This window comes from Amblyomma americanum, chromosome 4 (assembly GCF_052857255.1).
Source record: "Amblyomma americanum isolate KBUSLIRL-KWMA chromosome 4, ASM5285725v1, whole genome shotgun sequence".
Classification (NCBI taxonomy): Eukaryota; Metazoa; Arthropoda; class Arachnida; order Ixodida; family Ixodidae; genus Amblyomma; species Amblyomma americanum.
The window spans coordinates 197,931,098-197,949,220 of NC_135500.1; the positions used below are offsets into that span (position 1 = coordinate 197,931,098).

At 49.2% G+C, this 18,123-nt stretch overlaps 2 protein-coding genes across 2 annotated transcripts in view; one reads left to right on the forward strand and one right to left on the reverse strand.

Annotated features, from left to right (window-relative positions):
* Positions 1 to 18,123, forward strand: part of LOC144129004 (protein arginine N-methyltransferase 9-like) — a 118,788-nt gene that overhangs the window by 32,399 nt on the left and 68,266 nt on the right. The window lies entirely within an intron of this gene.
* Positions 1 to 18,123, reverse strand: part of gogo (thrombospondin-1 like protein golden goal) — a 54,755-nt gene that overhangs the window by 14,471 nt on the left and 22,161 nt on the right. Inside the window, exons 2-3 of the mRNA XM_077662864.1 lie at positions 15,966 to 16,511; positions 3,053 to 3,390 (exon numbers count right to left, since the gene is read on the reverse strand). Of these exons, the coding sequence (XP_077518990.1) occupies positions 3,053 to 3,390; positions 15,966 to 16,182 (555 nt within the window). The 5' untranslated portion in view covers positions 16,183 to 16,511. The remainder of the gene's footprint in view (positions 1 to 3,052; positions 3,391 to 15,965; positions 16,512 to 18,123) is intronic.

The window sequence follows — 18,123 nt, forward strand, 5'->3', positions numbered from 1 at the left end:
TAGCCTTTTTTTTGTTTATTGCCGCCACCCCTTCTGGGCCTGCGTGATTAAAGGTTCAGACTCTCCGATTCAGAATCCGTGAGTTGGACTCAATCCCCCTCCCTCCAAGCAGGCACCTTCCGACACTCTCTGCCTCTCTCTCATCGCTAACTTCATCTGAGGGTCAAACTTTTCTCCCCATGGAGCCGTTCCTTTGTCTGGCGGCACACGAAGTACCGCAGGGGCAGGACATGGGCCGTATATAAGGGTCGTCAGCCGCACGCGCGGAGACCCCAGCCCGAGCGCGCGCATGAGACGGGTCCTCTGATGAATGAGCCTCTTTCCTCCGCCCGTGCCTGCCTGCAGGTTAAAAGCCCCACACCCTCCCCCCCCCCCCCTCTCTTTACGAGTCCCCGCAGGATTGGCCGCAGCGGTGGCCGGCCCTTCTCTTATCAACGTCAGCGCCAAGCGCGCCCGGTGTCCGCGGCTTCCGAGAAGCGAGCCCGCCTCTGCGCGTGTACATACATACCTTACCGCGGAGCTGTAGTGCTGGCGCGATCGATGAGCGCAGCGGCCTTGCTGCGTATTAAGCGTGCTTTCATGAGCGTTCCTTTATTGCTCTTCCTTCCGGGCGCTTGTATGCGCACGTATCAACGCTTGAGCACGCGGTCGTGTCGGCATCCGGTTTTCATTTTCCTTTGTGTGTATATATACATGCATATAGATGACTTCGTTTTTTCTCCCCTTCTTTCGCATATTTATATGCGTATACCTGCCCTGTGCGTTGCTCTGTGATCCCTCGAGCGGAGCTGTGATTTGGTTTCCCGCCCAAATTAATCTCGATTACGTTGGCTCCGCGGGTCTCCAATAACAAATGACGGAGGGAACTTGATTAGATGCCTCTTATAGCATGGTGTAAGCGTTATTGGCTTCGCCAGTCACAGCTCGCGTCAGCTGCCGGGTGTCCTATTAAGACGTCATTCTGTGTGACCTAAGTACCCCCAGGTTGAGATATATAATCAAAATTGGGTCAGGCGTATATTTGACCAGGTCAGGGCTTACACATGCCTTCAGTGATCATGTTCATGTTTGAAATGCATGTGGAGCTTACAGATGATCCATTTATGATGAGTTTTGTTATAAACTGGTCAGAACAGCTTAGGTACGAGGAATTTTTGCAGTCTTTTGGACTAGGAAAAGTTTGGTGCTTTGTGTTGTTTGTTATATGAACGTAATAGTGTAATCAATATAAGCTATCTCCTAACAGTTTTAGAACATTTCAATGCTTGGAAATCAAAGATGTTGAAAGCTGCATCAGCTGAAGGGTGTAAACTTGGGAAGTTAAATTTTAGGGTTTGCATTATAAAGGAATAAAAATGCAACGATGGACATATGACGGTATTGAAGGGACGTTTTTGAAGACTCCATGGAAGCATCAGTGAGGAAGCTCCAGTTAGGAGCAGACCGCGTGCGGACGGTTTTAACGACGCGCTTCACACCCTGCAAGGCATGCAATGTCCTTATAAAAGTAGTCTATAGAGAGTCTATAAACTTCTTATAGACTCTATTGCCTTCCTATAGATATATCATTTTGTCTATTCACAGTATATAGACTGTATATAGATTAAAGTCTACTAAAAGTCTATGGGAAGTCTGTAGACTGTCTATAAAGAAGTTTTTGAAAGGGTGGTCAGGTTAACAGACTAGCTTCCATTGACTGCGTTCTACCGCTTCCCAGCATGGCCGGACACATGTTGGGGCGTGGGGGAAAAGGAGAAGTGGTTGTCAGTGAGTGTTGGTTTGCGCAGTCTGCTTGTTCTAACTTTTGTCTAGTTATACGAGTGACCTGTTGTACACTCAATTACAACTTGAGACGAACACCAAGTCGACCGCTATCCGCTGGATAACTATCATGTGCTGCTCCTCCACGGTGCCACATAGTTCTTTAAAATGTCTCTTCTGGTGCATGCATTAACCAAGAAGGTAACACATTCCCATGTTATAATATATATAAACGAAGTTTTCGTGATGTTTAAATTAATTAAAAATGTAGCAGTACCATTTCTATGAAGAGAATGCGCCCTTGTTTCTTCCTTCGGTCTTCCTGGCGGGACGATTAACCAAAAGTAGTGCCGATCAATCCGCATTGTGGCCAGGCGATGTTGTCCTTCAATCGTATGCAAGTGTACTTCTATTTATCTGTTCAATACTTTTTTCCCGCCAGTCATGGTTTGCAACCGAGGTTTCTTTGCCTTAAAATAGGGGGAAAATTGCGTCTGTCACTTCTGACATCGCACAGCACACGGGCGCCTTAGCGTTTTTCCTTTTTTTTTTATGGAGGAAAAACGCTAAGGCGCCCGTGTGCTGTGCGATGTCAGTGCACGTTAAAGATCCCCAGGTGGTCGAAATTATTCCGGAGCCCTCCACTACGGCACCTCCTTCTTCCTTTCTTCTTTCACTCCCTCCTTTATCCCTTCCCTTACGGCGCGGTTCAGTGTCCAACGATATATGAGACAGATACTGCGCCATTTCCTTTCCCCAAAAAACAATTATTATTATTATTGGTGAGTTATGCTGTGGTGTAGTTCCATTGCACGTATTGAGATGCACTGCTATTGATGCATAAATAGGTCCGTTTCTTGTGCACGCATGTACAGTACTCACGGATTGAAATAGGACATTCGGAGCGCGTGGCCGTCGCTTCATGGAGCGCCGCCCGTAGACGCTCATGGAACCAAGGTGGTGCATTGTGGTATGGCGCGAGAGGGAGAACATCTACAAAGCAGAATTGTTCCTTCCAGTAGCCAATGAGCCGGCCTGTGGTTTACCACATGCCTGCGTGACACTGCAAGGCTAGCGCTCCGAATGTCCTATTTCAATCCGTGAGTACTGTACACTATAAATAGATAGGACTAAAAAGGGAGCCTAAGCTCTCCTTTAGCGCTCTCCCCTTTCATAAAAGGGAGTGCTTTAGAGGACAGCTTACTCCCTTTTTATTCCCATACTCCCGCTCAGTGTAGAGCAGACATACCCGAGCAGGATCTACACATGCTCCCGTTCAAAGCGAACGCACCCCGTCGGCGGCGACCAGTGCAAAGGCGTATCTGCCTGCGCGGTGCACGAGTCCGCAGGCGAACACCGCACGGCCCGTGGATCCCCGGCGGGGCAGGTCGGTCTTGGCGAGCACCGTGCCGTCCCGGGCATCTGCCACGTGCGCCGTGAGGCCTCCGGCGGGGCCGCTGCCGGCGGCGCCGCGCACCTCGGGCAGCCCGTACTCGACGGTCAGGTCGCCCGACAGCGACACGTATTGCTCGGGCCCGCGCACCCAGTAGCTGTAGCGGCCCCCGCTGTCTCCGTCACCCTCGGGGGCGTCGACGGCCGGACCGGGCTGGCTCAGCGCCGCTGCGTTCGCTGCGTGCATGGGGACAACACAGTCAGGGTCTCATCGAGGAGTTCGTGACGATTTGCTGTGTTTTGCAGCGCAATGGGAAGGAAAGAAAATGCAGATCTGCTGAAACAGCGCCAAGCGCAGCGTCCCCTGTATAAGATTTAGTAATTTAAAGAGAAGGTTACAAACAGCACGTTTTAAACGGGCAAGTGTTCCAAAATAAGAGAGAGGACTATAGAGGGGGACTTTCGGCAAGCTAACACATTAGAAAAAAAAAACGGTAACAGCAGATACATCGCATTGGCCACAAAAGAGATTAAAGGGAAGCTGAACAGATCTCAGAACTCGACGAGCAGTGTTAAGGAGCCTCGCTTATAACACCTTTGGTCTGCTGATTATATGAAAGGGCCGTGATAAGTTCCGTACCTGAATGACCCACTCGCCTCATATGAGAGGCAACAAAGTTTGAACATTTATTTATTGATTACTCCATAACTATCTGCATCAACTGCTTTCTATTTTTCCTCTTGGCATATAATAACCACAAACCAGTCTCAAATTTAGTGGAGAAATGAGAAGAAAATTCGCCATTTCGGGCAAAAAGTTTGTTGCCTGTCATATTGCTCACGACTGCACGTTACTCGCACAGAGTGGGAACCTGCACCCGTATACCAGCCCGCACTGCGGTGGCATCATGACGACACCAACCGCGGATCGTGCTCCCTAAAAGCAAAGGCCACTCCGAATCACTTCCTCCGAACCAATCCTAACTACCAGTATATATGCACAATGCTTACGACTTACTTTCTACGAGCAAGCTTTAGGACTTGCGGACTGTTCGGTCCGGCAACAGAAACGCAGCTAATAACTCGAAGTAACAGAACGAGAACATAATAATAATAATAATTGGTTTGGGGGGAAAGGAAATGGCGCAGTATCTGTCTCATATATCGTTGGACACCTGAACCGTGCCGTAAGGGAAGGGATAAAGGAGGGAGTGAAAGAAGAGGTACCATAGTGGAGGGATCCGGAATACCTGGGGATCTTTAACGTGCACTGACATCGCACAGCACACGGGCGCCTTAGCGTTTTTCCTCCATAAAAACGCAGCCGCCGCGGTCGTGTTCGAACCCGGGAACTCCAGATCAGTAGCCGAGCGCCATAACCACTGAGCCACCGCGGCGGGTAAAACGAGAACATCAGAGATAAAATTTATTGCAGCGATTGAAATTGCAGGGGCGGGTTTCTGTAAAAAGGCTAGGATCAAAGCGACCGCGCTGCTGCAATGTTACACACACACACACCTGCGCCATCAAAGCTGAGCCGCAATCAATAACTTATGGCGTAATTGCGCACTCGGGTTACGACATCGGTGCTCGGAAGTGGACGCCGCAAAAGGCGAGGGGCGTATGCTGAGGGGCCGCTCTCGAATTCGCCGCCCGATGGGTGCGGCTCCGGAGAGGAAGGAGCGTTGGGCACCCTTTCCGCGCAAGTTAAGTTGGCGGCGGCTTTCGCATACACTACGTACGCGTGATGAAGCGCCATGAAAATTGAACGGACCGACTGAAAATGTCTCGTGCTCTTCAGGTACTTTGAAAGCAAGCTAAACTGCTTCGGAGAAAGGCTTATATGTCATAGCAAGCAATCTTGGTGCACTTTTACTCCAAACACATAAAGACGGGCGGTTTAATCGCAAATTTTGACGCAGATTTTCACCGCCCCTACGGTACTGGCGCACCGCACGGTGCGTATAAGGTGGGTGCGTAGTGTCGGATGGTTCTCCTGCTCAGCTTGAGGACACGTGTTATCGAGTACTCGCCCGGACCTCCGAATCATATTTTGAGTTAGGCTTACAAATACGTTCAAATCACCCGGCATGTTACTTTGTAAGATGTAAGTATTGTCCTGAGAGAAAGGAGAACGCAGTCACACTTGAGAATGCCGCCGACAACAGATTTCGACGGCACGAGTAGCGCTCGAAAACATTCAAACCTTTTTCCTTCCGGGGTGTGAGGGGTCACGATCGGCATCAGTTATCTGCAACGTTATGAACTAAAATGTCACTGGTAGAGTATAATAAAGACACACGAATGAGCAATACCTCGTTTGAAGTGAACGTCATGTATTTTGGTTTTCTAGCGAATAGCGATAGCTATATTACGGTAGCATTTCGAGCCTTCAGCGTGGCTGCGCCACCACGCTGTCACGTGGTTGGTCACGTGGTGCGGAGCAGCTGCCGGCGGCGCGGCGCCGTGGCTGATCACGTGGTTCGTCACGGGATTGGTCACGTGACCAAGTTCCACTCAGCCAGCTGTAGCTATCGCGTCACTCCAGGTTTAACCAGAGCTGAACCATCGCCATTTTTGATGAGTTATTGTCCAATCGAGACAAAGAAAAAATCGATAAAATAAATCAGGAAAGAAGGCAACTATGGGAAAGAAGCAACGTCAGGAATCCGGCTATATAAGTTAGTGCCGTCGGCGCTGTCATACAAGCGCACTTCAAAAAACGGTTCGAAGCACCGGAGTGATGCACGGTTGACGAACTCCACACCCGAATCTCGATCGAATTTCCGCGCTGAGACACAAACGAATTCCACCCGTGGCACTGTGTGCTGGCGTTGCCTGGTTACGATTGGCCGCGTGTTAAAACTATGTAGCGGCGTCGGTGCACGTGGAGTTCCTCCGGGAATCAATAGGAGAGACGGAAAACCCCTTCCTGGCAGCCCAATGGCGCGGCAGATGGCAATCGCTTGGCGCGTGCCACGCGTGCGAACCACGCGACTGTGCGGGCGCCTCGGACGCCACCCGGAACACGCTATCTGGTCTTAGGGGGGTCTGCACCTGACGTCATGCAGTGACGTCAGCCCCCGCGTCCGAACGGCGCACGCAACCGTGGAAGGGCTGCTGATATTTGAACGCCTTGCAGAGGAACCTTAATCACCTTAACGTTATATACTGCTGCAGGCAATATAAAAAAAGAATGGTAGCTTTCACGAGAGCGTATGGTTACTCAGGACTGAGATCGTCTCCAAATAAGACCTCAAATAATCTTTGCACGTCAGTTTTCCTCTTGATCGCTCTTCTTTTTTGAATAAAAACAAATGAAAACGTTTTCATGATGCAGTTCATCACATAAACAGGGCCAGGATACACGTATACGATTAGTGCCGCTGGAAATAGTGACCAGAGCCCTCAACTCCACCCGATCAATAAGCTTTCCTCTTATAAGACCATATCAGGGCAGCCGCTACTTCCCAACTTTCCAGAGATAGTGCGGTAGCTAAAGTAAAGGCAAAACGACCGCTGTCCCATTGACAGACAGGTCTTTAAGATCGCTTATCTTTCCCAAACAAATCGATCCTAATTTCTCTGCCGCTTTTCCAGAAGCACGGGAGATAGCAGCACTATTGCGTCTTTTGAATGCCCTTGTAGCTCGCCGCAAACGTAGCGCGCACGCCACAAAGGGATGCCTTATCTTTCCCCCGCTTCGCTGCTCACGCGGGAGGACGTGCAATCATGGCGCCTGCACGGAATTAACTCGCGCCTTAATGGATGTCTCTCATACATGAATCATGCACGGAAGCAGCATGCAGTGTAGCGGTGCGTGCATGTCTGTGGCTCGGCCGAGGCCACGTGGCATGGCGAGTGTGGCGTCACAGCGGCAGGCGCGACCAAGGGCGGGGCGGCCCTCCAGGGACCCCGTGCGCGTGTTCCGCGGGCCAGACATGCGCGCCAGATCGATGCCTCTGTCGACGAAAAACTGCTGCGGCGGAACAGAGACCGACGCTGCCGCCACGTGTGTGCCACTGCCAGTCCATTCATGCTCGTGTCGTGGACGGCACAGTGTACGTGGCCAGAAAGCTACGTGGCCACTACGGGGCCAGAAAGCTTTGACGGAAGTAGCCGGGCCAGTTGATTACAGCGAAAACAGTACGCGGAAAGGGACAGTGACGAGAATAAACACAGACTTAAGCGCTGTTTTCAATGTAATTCTCTGCTTTATTTTTAGTGGTCTATAAAGGAACTGTTTCGCTTTTAAAGTCCATACATAGTTGTATACCAAGGTGTTTCAGGAAAACCCGCCACTAATTGTTCAAAATAGGCCTTTTCAGATATAAAGATGGCTTCCGCGTCATAGTAATACGAGTTTTCGTGGAAATGCTGAAAAAAGGTTTAATCGTGTTACCTAGTAAGCTGGTTAACTAGGGCAGTTAACTTTTTAAATATTGCAATTAAACGCCTGCTTGCAATTACAGATTTCTAGCGGGCCGGTAGTAATAGCCATATCAGTTCTTGGAACTTCGAAAATGTGGTCACCCTCGGTGCTGCGGTTCCACGAAGTTTGAACATTTCGTGTCCAATATCATCACCCGCACTTTCAAAAAGCGCGCCTCTACGGCGAGCACAAAGCAACACCCCCAGTGCACGTCAGTCTGTGGGGCACGTGTCAAATGACATTGTCTGTGTCGCGTGGGCTGTAGCGGCGTGCAGCAGCGCGCATTGCAGCGCGGGCGGGACAGACGTACTGGTCACGTAGCATATATGCGTCACGGAGTGACGTGCGTTGGAGGCTTCAGAAAACAACTGAGTGCATGACGTCACACTCTTCCCTCCTTCTCTCCCGCCAGTTACCCTCTCCACGCTCTCTGTGCGACGAACGTCGGACGCTGGGTACTCGTTCACATAACCGTTCTAATGCTAACGCATTAATGAGCTTGTTCAGGTATTAAAAGGCTTTTTTCGGCATACTCAATGCCAGTGTCGCGGCAGTCATTACAAAACGGGGGTATCATGATAATTACAGTAATCTGGTAAACTGTGATCTGAACTATTACAGTTATGCACCTGGTTTCGTAGCGGGTCGATAGTAATAGCCATATCAGTTATTGGAATTTCGAAAACATGGTCATTCTCGGCGCTGTGGTTCAGCAAATTTTGGCCAACTCGCTCCAAAAGGCGCTCGATTTCAAAAAAAAAAAATGCGCCTCTTTGGCGAGTTGAAGACGACACCCCTAAAACACGCAAAAAAGAAAAAGAATGCGTGTTTTAGCAGTAACGGACGGCGCACTGAGTTCGACCATGCCCCCTTCCCCAACTGTATTTTCTCCTTAACTAACAAATATGTTGTTGACCTTTGTTGCTTTGGCTGTTGTATGAGAACTGTCGGCTGGGCCACTGTTCAAGTTGAATGCGGCAGGAAAAGTTCTCATATACTTTGCTCACGGATTTACATGTTGCACATGTTGCTAAGTATGAATAGTTACGAAGCACGTGGCTCATCAACCATGACGTAGCAACTTTCTTTTGCACATGGTGTGTACGCCAGCCTTGATATCGCGCCCGTACCTAGCCATGACCATCCAAACAAGAAACAGAAATGCAGTTCTACCCCGCCGAGCCGAAGATGGCTCTTAAGAGCAGTATCTCTTAAGGAATCCCTTTGACAGATGACCACCTCGCTATATATTAACGAAGAGAGTAAATGGGATGGCAAGAAAAGACGCACCAGAAACACTTATAGATCGAGCGAGGTGGCATTCCGCGGAGGGTGCTCGCTGCTCAGGGGAGCCGGGTGAACCTGCCGACTGCAGCAGAGCCATCAAACCAGTTCTGCGCTGCGGCATGGGAGTCGGTGCGTCAACTCGGTGCGTGATACGGGGCACATTAACAAGCCGCTCCGGGGCAGAGACGGCATCGGATTCCTGCTCGGCCGCCATTGGGTGAACCGGTGGCACAGGCGACACCTCCTCTGTGTCGCAAACCGGACCTCCCCCAGGAGTGCCGCCCGTCTTGCCTGTCACGTGCGTGGGAATGTGACCTACAAGGTGTTTAACGCGTTGCTGCCACCGCCAGTTCAGCCGACCGACGACGCTTATTTAGTACGTGCTCATGTAGTGCATGCGTCCCGTTCGACGGAAGCCTGTCGCCTATATGCCACCGACAAGATCACTGCAGGAGTGCGGTGGTTTCATCTTTGTGAATTCTATGTTCGTCTGCAAGAAATTAGCGAGCCACTCATGCTTTTCTCCTGGTGCATAGCCTTGCAACACGCACTGCATTTAAGCATCAACGACTAACTACGCGACTGTAGACGTATTTGGGAGATCGTGTGATGCTGTGTTTTAAGTCACTCATCCAACTTAGTACATTTTATGAAACCACTCCTGCGCTTACGGCAGCGAGAAGCGTTCATCAGGGTATTTCTGAACTGTAGAGTTAAGTGTCAGCTAGTGGCCATGCTTTCCCGGTTAAGTATACAAGCAGAAAAACAAAACTGAGGATTAAATGTGCAATAATAACGCTGCTGTCCCCCCCCCCTTTTTTTTTGCGGCGGGTGGTCCTGTGTGACGTTGGAACGTGAACATTTCGGCAGATATCTGCCTGATCTGGAGACGAATTAGAGAGAAGACCGTGATACTCCGACCAAATTTTCATGAGATTACTGACGTTTTGGTGCCACCCTGTTTCGGCGGCTCTTGTCTGATAAGACCCTAGTTATTTCTTCTCTACTAATTAAACTGACGTTTTTGACGCGGTGCGCAGCGGCAACATTGGCGACACTGCCGGATTTGTCTTATCATATTTTCGCTTTTATTTTTCGTAGCGTTCTCACTGTAGCCCTCACCTTACTGTTACACCCGTTTATATAAATCACGGTTTTGGGCACGATGCTCGCTTGACTCCTTTAGATGCAGTAGGGTGCGCTGACTTTCTTAAAGACGAGACTCACTTCTTTAGCACTATATACTATGCGTATTGCATACAAACAAGAGTAACACAACCCTACAATGCCATGATCAAGCGCGCAAAGTTTGCATTACGCCTGACATTTAGGCGTGTGACATTCGGAGCGTACGTGCGCGTGTATCTTTATTGAGACCGCCAAGTAAGCGGGAGAAGTCCTGCATATTGATCTGTACCTGCTCAATTTCTTTACCCGCGAAGCATTAGTCTGGAGCCGGCTGTGGGCACACGCCACCTGCTCGCCACAGTGCCTCGTTCGCTGTTGCTGCAAAGTGCTGCCAGCGAACTCGGGGCGTGGCGATAAGCTGAGCAGTGCGGCGGAGCATCTCCCGGGGACCCTGCCGCTCCAAAGACGCAATATTAGGAATGTATTATATTAAACGCGCTGCGACTGCCCATGTAAGGGCAGTTATTTTTGCAGTCTAAAAAAGGAACGTCTTGGTCTGCTCGAAACTCAATGGGCCAAATGAGCATGATGTGCGAATCAAAATGTTCTTCTGATGCACTGCGAAATACATTCAAAGACAAACTGCACGCACTGTTGGAGAGACAGTGCAATATAAAATTTGCGCCAAGTCCGCATCCCTTCTGACCGCTGTGCAGAGTGCGCGAAAAATGTTTTTCGCGGATCACGGCGACGAAAATAACTACCAGTGGCTCTACGTAATGTTCTGGAATACGAGGGGCGATCCGTTCAGAGTATCTAAGAGCTACAGTGTCACCACAACGACCCCGGAGCTCATCGTCCGCCCGCTTTACACAGATGTGACCGGTGCTGCGCATGCTTTCACTACTTGGGGAAGCAATAAATTGTTCAATGTATAACGGAACCACCTTCCCGCTGAAATTGTGTCTATTGATGATAACCAACTTTTCGTTATGCTATGCAGCTAACACTGTACAAATAGGAGTAACTTGTTTGTATGTTTTGCTGCACTTGTTATTCCTTTTTTTTTTTACCCGAAAGACGCGGGTTCGATCCCGGTCGCGGCGGTCAAATTTCGATGGAGGCGAAATTCTAGAGTGCCGTATACTGTGCGATGTCAGTGCACGTTAAAGAACCCCAGGTGGTCGAAATTTCCGGAGCCCTTCACTACGGCGTCCCTCATAGCCTGAGTCGCTTTGGGACGTTAAACCCACATAAACGTAAACATTTTTTTAAGTTGCAATGAATCCATTTCCTAATCCATCTGGCCCTGAACGAAAATAAATGACATACAGTATAACGTACCCTCTTTAGGGGATATATACAGAGTGTACTCTCATATATAGTCCATAGTATTATTCGTTCTTTCCAATGTATACACTGACACCCACAGACAGGCACTTCCTCGTCGCGTTTGTAGCACCAGGGGCGCATCACGTCGCTACGGACTAAGTGCTGGCTGAGTCATTTTTCAGCGCAAGAAAAATAGGACGGGGGGGTGGGGGGGGGGGGGGAGGAGGAGGCAATGTTAAACAAAAGGCACAAGCGAAACGGGAGAGCGGCGCTTCCTTCCACGAATGCATCTTCGCACCCAGCCACCGCTCTCTCCCACGCCCCGTGGCGGGACCACCCGGACGAGCCGCTAAGTGACCGACGATCTTGTCGCGCACTCCGCCGCTGAAATTGGTTAAAGTGGCATCGACGGGGCCGTACATTTCCGGAGTGGTCCTCCGTCCGGACTCTCACATGTTCGTATACAGGCAAGCGTGAAGGAGCTCCCCGGGTAAGGACTTGGCTTTCGTCCCAGCTTGTCAACCAAGCGGTTTGTCTTCTCCGGAAGGGCCAATAACTCGGAGTACTTCACCGCATATTTTATGACGGCGAGAACATCATTTGTCCCATAGTAAAACCGGACGGTTATATAAAAGCTGTCTGGTGGCTAGAAAAAAAAATAAAGATGTGTCGTTTAATTGCATTAAAAAAACATATAGCCTTGACGGATGCTGCACCGTTTACTACTTGCCGCGTATGGTTTAATGTACACCCCCCATCAAAAGTATACAGCCCAAGGAGTTCGCTTGCGAGGCCTTCACCATGCCTGGTTATGCACACTCAGCGACCGTACTCTCTAAAGTATACATGGCTTCGAGTCCTCAATCTGACCAAGCTTTCGATTGCTAGATAATCTAGGGAGCCCAGCTGAACAGCTTAGAATCGAATTCCTTGGGCTACATATAATTTTCACGGTGGCTGTACCATTAAAGTCAGACGAAATGCGAACACGACCACTGAAACGCGATCATAAAAAAAAATCAGAGATATATAGTTTCGGGAGAGATAATCTGATTCAGTCTCACTCAACTAAGGCTTCGTTTCGCTTCTAGCGTTTCGACTGTCTTTTACGCGTTTGATGTGAAAAAGGAATAACTGCGATTCACATCCTCCTGAATGCAACCTATGGTTACAGAAAGAAAACTATAAGACTTGCCAAAAAAGTAATGATATAGTGGAAAAAATAAAATCGTATGAGTGCGCATCCCGGAAAACGCAACTTGTGACTTTTCTTTTTTTTTTTCTGCATCTGCTTGGCGTCAGAAACGTTGTTTCCTCCGGCACTGTAGTCTTACCTCTTTAAAAGCAGCATGAACCTAATGTTATTCATAGCCGCGTCCGTACTCGTTTCTCTATTACGTTAATTGGTAGTGTAGGTGTCGCGAAATAAACAAAAGAAAAAGAAAACGGGCACCTACCTCCCACTATGCCGGCTCTCCAGCTCGTTACGAAGCGCGCGCTTTGATTTACGGCTGCCATAAAGCAAGACGGTCTTCACCGCGCTGCAGGCTGAAACGTGACTCGGGATGCAGCCGTCAAACAGCGACGACGCGATACGTGCCTCAATGCATGGAGAACAGAAAAGCAAAGGAAGAGTGCTGGAAGGTACACAGCCTTCACCGTGAAACGGACTCCGGCCGACCAGAACGGTCAGTGCCCTCTGCAAACGGACATGCCCGCAAGCGCCTCTATATGCGCCCCTGGAAGCCGGCAGGACATCCGGACACCATAAAGCCCCCGGTTGTCATGCAATTAAGCCATTATGTTCGACGGAGGGCAAGGTACCCAGTGGCGTATTTAAAAGTCGCCGGTGGTACAGCATGTGAACTCCCATTGCCTCGGTTTTTTGCATATTGGAGTTACATTGATGAGCGCTATCGTCGGATACACCTTAATTCTGCAGTGAAGCTCCGCCCACTTTCAGAACCGCCGCACAGAATTCCACCCTGACAAAAATTAGGCAGTTATTAAAAATTGTGTTGTTACCTAAATAAGAAGTTAATCGCAGCAAAAATTTATAAGCTCTAGAATTTTGAACTTTGGCTTGCTTAATATAGTCAAACATTAAAAAGCTGGTTTCGTTTACTGTCGAGTAATACAGGATGCCGCGGAACCTCGCCCAGTGGTGCCAACTGCTGTTCTTTTTTTCTAATTGTATCCTACTATAGGCATCCAGGAATCTGGGCGGAAGAGTTCATGCAGTGTCGATAGTTTTATGCAACCGCATTACAGCAAAAAAAAAAAAAAACGATCTCCGAAAAAATAGCTCTGGTTAAACCTGGAGTGACGCGATAGCTACAGTTGGCTGAGTGGAACTTCGTCACGTGACCAACCACGTGATCAGTAACGGTGCCGCGCCGCCAGCAGCTGCTCCGCACCACGTGACCAACCAAGTGACAGCGTTGCGGCGCAGCCACAGGGTGGCGCGCAGCCATGCCGAAGGCTCGAAATGCTACCGTAATGTAGCTATCGCTACAAAAAATTGCATCTGGCAACTTTGAAGAACCTGACCTCGAAGTCTTTGGCAGCTGCTAAACACCAGACCATTTTTCCCCCTCGCTGCTGCCATTTGACAAAGGCAAAATCAAACACGGTTGGACTGATAAAGATATTCATCCGGCTCGCGGCCAACTTGGTTTTGCTAAATGTGCTTCAAGTTCCTTACTTTCTAAAATTATACAAATTCCACGCCATAGTGTGATAGATTGCAGTCGGTTTGATACGTGTAGCCGAGCGCGGCCATGCGCTGTGCTGGCCAGCATTTGTAAGTATACGCCTCCCAGCGTTGGATACACTTTAAGTGGTACGCTGGCTTCGTGGGTGCGCCAGTAAAAAGAAAAGCGGGTGTTACGGCCAATTCCGGAAAAACTCCGCGAATGTGTGTTGTTTCTCAGTTAAAGCTAGCTTGCTTCCTTGCACCTCAGTCACCGAATATGGGAACTAGAGTCTAATTTAATGTTTTAACGTCAGAGCACACATGCACTAGTGAACAAGATTACGAAGAATCATTAGGACTCGTCTACACCCCCCTTCCCCCTTTCTCCTCGTTTTGTTGACTACAACCTATACAAATCAAACCACCCTGTATTTGACGCCTATTTTTAAAATCACGTCGATGCAGCTGATCGTGTTGGAAACACACTACGTATCTCGAAATGTTGCAGGCAAATATTGCCATTCCTTACTTTCGCGCGTCTGGCCCACTGCGGACAATAAATTATTACAGGCAGAGACATTTCCACCGTTGTTAATATTTCAGCAGTTCACTTGGTGCAGGAATATTGCTTTGCAATTTTGCATCCTTGTTTGCAAACTTTTCTCTGCAATCACGATAATGCATCTTAACCACTTGTTTCATCACAGTTTTAACTGTTGCGCGCGAAATCGCACTCTTCTCGAATTTATCATTCTCGCAGTGCAAATTTATTTGCACGAAATAAGAATATTTTTTTATTATCTTTCTAGGACATCTTACAACTCGGTATCTACTTCGTCATCACACGTATTTTTATCTTGCACAATACAAACTAGTTTCTCTTTACTACTTGAATGCATTCTTTCTTAAGCGCAGACATTCCGTTTTACACTAGAAAAGTGAATTTACTAATTGTTATTTCTAAAGGACTTGTTCATTCCTGTTTATAGTTTCACATGACTGAAACAGTAACCACCAAAAAGCACACACCTGTGGACTCCTAAACAACGAACTTGTCCGAGCTTATAGCTGCAAAGCTTTCACTTCCACCCTCGCCTTTTATTTCTACAATATCGGCGTATTCGCTTTCGGGGTCTCGTCATCGCAGGGGTGGATTTATGGGTCGCTTTTGGAGTGGGTGGTTGGGGATGACGGTCCCAGTTGGACCATGTGTTACTTGGACTTGTTTCAGCGAAAAAAATGGCGATCAGCATAGTTCTTCTATGTTGCATTTCTCACACACGGGGGCATAAATTCGCCCTGCTTTTTGCATTGCTCACGGAATAGGTACGAACTATTCACGGTGGAAAACAGCATTATCCACCCCATTTCGGAGCCGCATTGCTTACACATGCCGTTCACAAGTAAGTCCTTAAGCCACCTCTGGTGTACCTGGAACAAACGCCCAGCCAACGCGCTAAGCGTCCTTGCTGCGTCCAGGGCACTCTGGATAGGCACTGGCGGCAATCCTCATCGCATAAAGCAGGGGCTAAGTTTCGTTTTCTTTTAATTGTCATACATACCTGTTGACAGGCGCGGCAGAGTCGGTGGAGTTTGCTACAGGACATGGTGACCCGCGGCTGACTAAGGCTATCAACTAATTCTTCCTGCTACTGGGTTGACTCAGCCTTACTCTCTGGTGTTTATGTAAGTCGGGCAAGTCGGCTAGTACACAGCCTTTGTGAGATCCGCGTAAACACCTTTGCTGTCATGCTTTGCATCAACGGTTTCTTTCTCGAGCTTGTTCAAACAGCAAGGTAAGGAGAAAAAAGAATAAATAATAACAGAGCAACAAATCTAATAAACCGATAATGTCGTTCTCTGAGTGCGAAGCCCAATCACTTTGCTAACGACCAATTCGGAAGGCAGCGATTCTCCGGGATAAGGAATCACACTCACGCGTGACACCCTCCTGTTGACCTGGGAGCGTAGTGGTGGTGGCCTGCGTGGACGAGTTGTCGCCTACCGTCTCCGTGGTCTCGGCCGCTGCGTAGCAGCTCCCCAGGAGGAACGTCGCCTCCACCAGAAACACCAGCAGCAGACTGAGCAGGAGCAGCGAAGCGCCGGGCTTGGACGTGGCTCGGGGCAGCCGGCCGCGAGGACCAGCCCGGCTCATTCCCGGTCCGGCCGGCCACCCCCGTCAGCGAGCGGACACCGCCGCCGCCACTGGGACGCCCTCCCCTTTTCGCCTCCTCCTCCTTTTCCTCCTCTCCCTCGATCCGGGGCCGGGTTCGGAACCCCGCGGAGAAGAAGAGCCCCGTCTGCGTGGGGGAGGACAGCGTCCGGCACTCTGCCGATGATGCACCCGGAGACGGGGTCCGTTGGTCCTCTTGGAGGATGCTCGCGTCACATGGGTGTCGTAAGACGTTGTTCCCCACCAAGCAGCTAAACTGGGACCCGGTGGAGTCTGCGGCGGCGTGGCCGATGTGTGCGCCCAGGCGAGAGCTGCGAAGAGCGGGACAAGACGGGAGAGGAAGGGGACAAATGGGGCAGTCAGGGAAAAGCCGATTGGAAACGAATGTGGTGCTGCGCGTGAGAGCTTTGATTCATGGGAGGCGCTTTGGGAAATGTCGCGGCTCTGGTGTCCAGTCACGGTGACATAGCTACCACGCCTTCTATTTTTTTTTCTTTATGACCTCCTCCTGCTTTGGGAAACAAAAAAAGGAAGAGAATGTAAAGATGTTGAACTGAGCCGTCCTGACACCACCAGGAAGCCTACCATTTCGCGATGGCTCAGCGGTTATAGAGTTCGACTGCTGATCGAATTTCGGCCCCGGCGGCCACATTTTGATTGAGGTGTGACGTAAAAGACACGTACCCACGTACTGTGCGACATCGGTGGGAGTTAAAGAATCCCAAGTGGTAGAAATTATTTCAAAGCCCTCCAATAGCGCACCTTTTTCACTCTCTTTTCAACTGTTCATATATTCTCCCCTAACGACGCGGTTTGAGTGTCCACACTAAGTTAGACATTTACTGCGCCTTCCCGGGTAACCAACTGCTGATGGCGTTGAAAAACTGGCATTGCATATATACAGATCTCGTCGTTTGTAGCTGTTGCAAGCTCTACGGAGAGATTCCGGTGCTTCAGCATCATTACCGTTCTCCCCCAATTCCACGAAACAGTTAGGGTAAAAGGGTAATGACCCTGAAAGGATTCTAAATAACATTTAGAACTCAAAAAAACGGCCTAGGAAAGCACAAAAGGAGAGAGGGGGACGCCAGGCAGGTTGTGGCAGCAGCTTCATCATGACCTTCAAGAAAAAATAACGTTTAAAGCATGGAGAAGCCGATTGTATGCCCAAAAGCAGGTATGTTATACAATCTGCAGTCACTCCTCGGCATCGCCGGAAACTGCTCATCGACCCAATTCTATTCAGCGCTCGCCTAGAGCCTGCACTATGCTAGGCAAAGAATCTGCGCAGAATCTGCACAGCAAGAATCTGCAAAGAATCTACACTAGGAGAAAAATCTGCCATGAAGCGTAGAAGCCTGCTCCGCGCGTAGATCAGCTGAGGCAGAGTAAGAGTAATTATCGCAGAGCTTCATTAACAGCGTGATGGAAAATGGGGCCCGACGACCCGTGTGGTCAGACCATTACAAATGTAGGGCCAAATTTTTCGTTCCAGTGACGCAAAGGTTTCAGTGCGGTTAAGCATTGAAGAACGTGCATTTTGCGCTTGGCCTCCAATGTGCTTCAAAGACCCGCCGCATAAGCGACTGTGTTCGTTTCTATGTAGCCCGATGATACTTTACTGTACTTTGGGGATAACGTAGTTTCCTTTTAGAATTTTCGTTAGTATGTTTCTCATTAGATATTCTCTCTAGCGATGCTTCCAGCCATACTTTAACTTGACATTAAAAAGAAATTCATTTATACTCCAACTTGCCGCTGTTCTTATTTAAAAACTGTTTTATTCGAGCGGTGCGCATCCTTTTTTGGTTTTCTTTCCGACGCTTTTTCGCAGTTCGTTCTCCGCCTGTAGTTTGCGGCACATCCTCTTCTTTCGCTAATAACGAAACAGAGAAGCTTCAGACTACATCAAAGGGGGAAAAC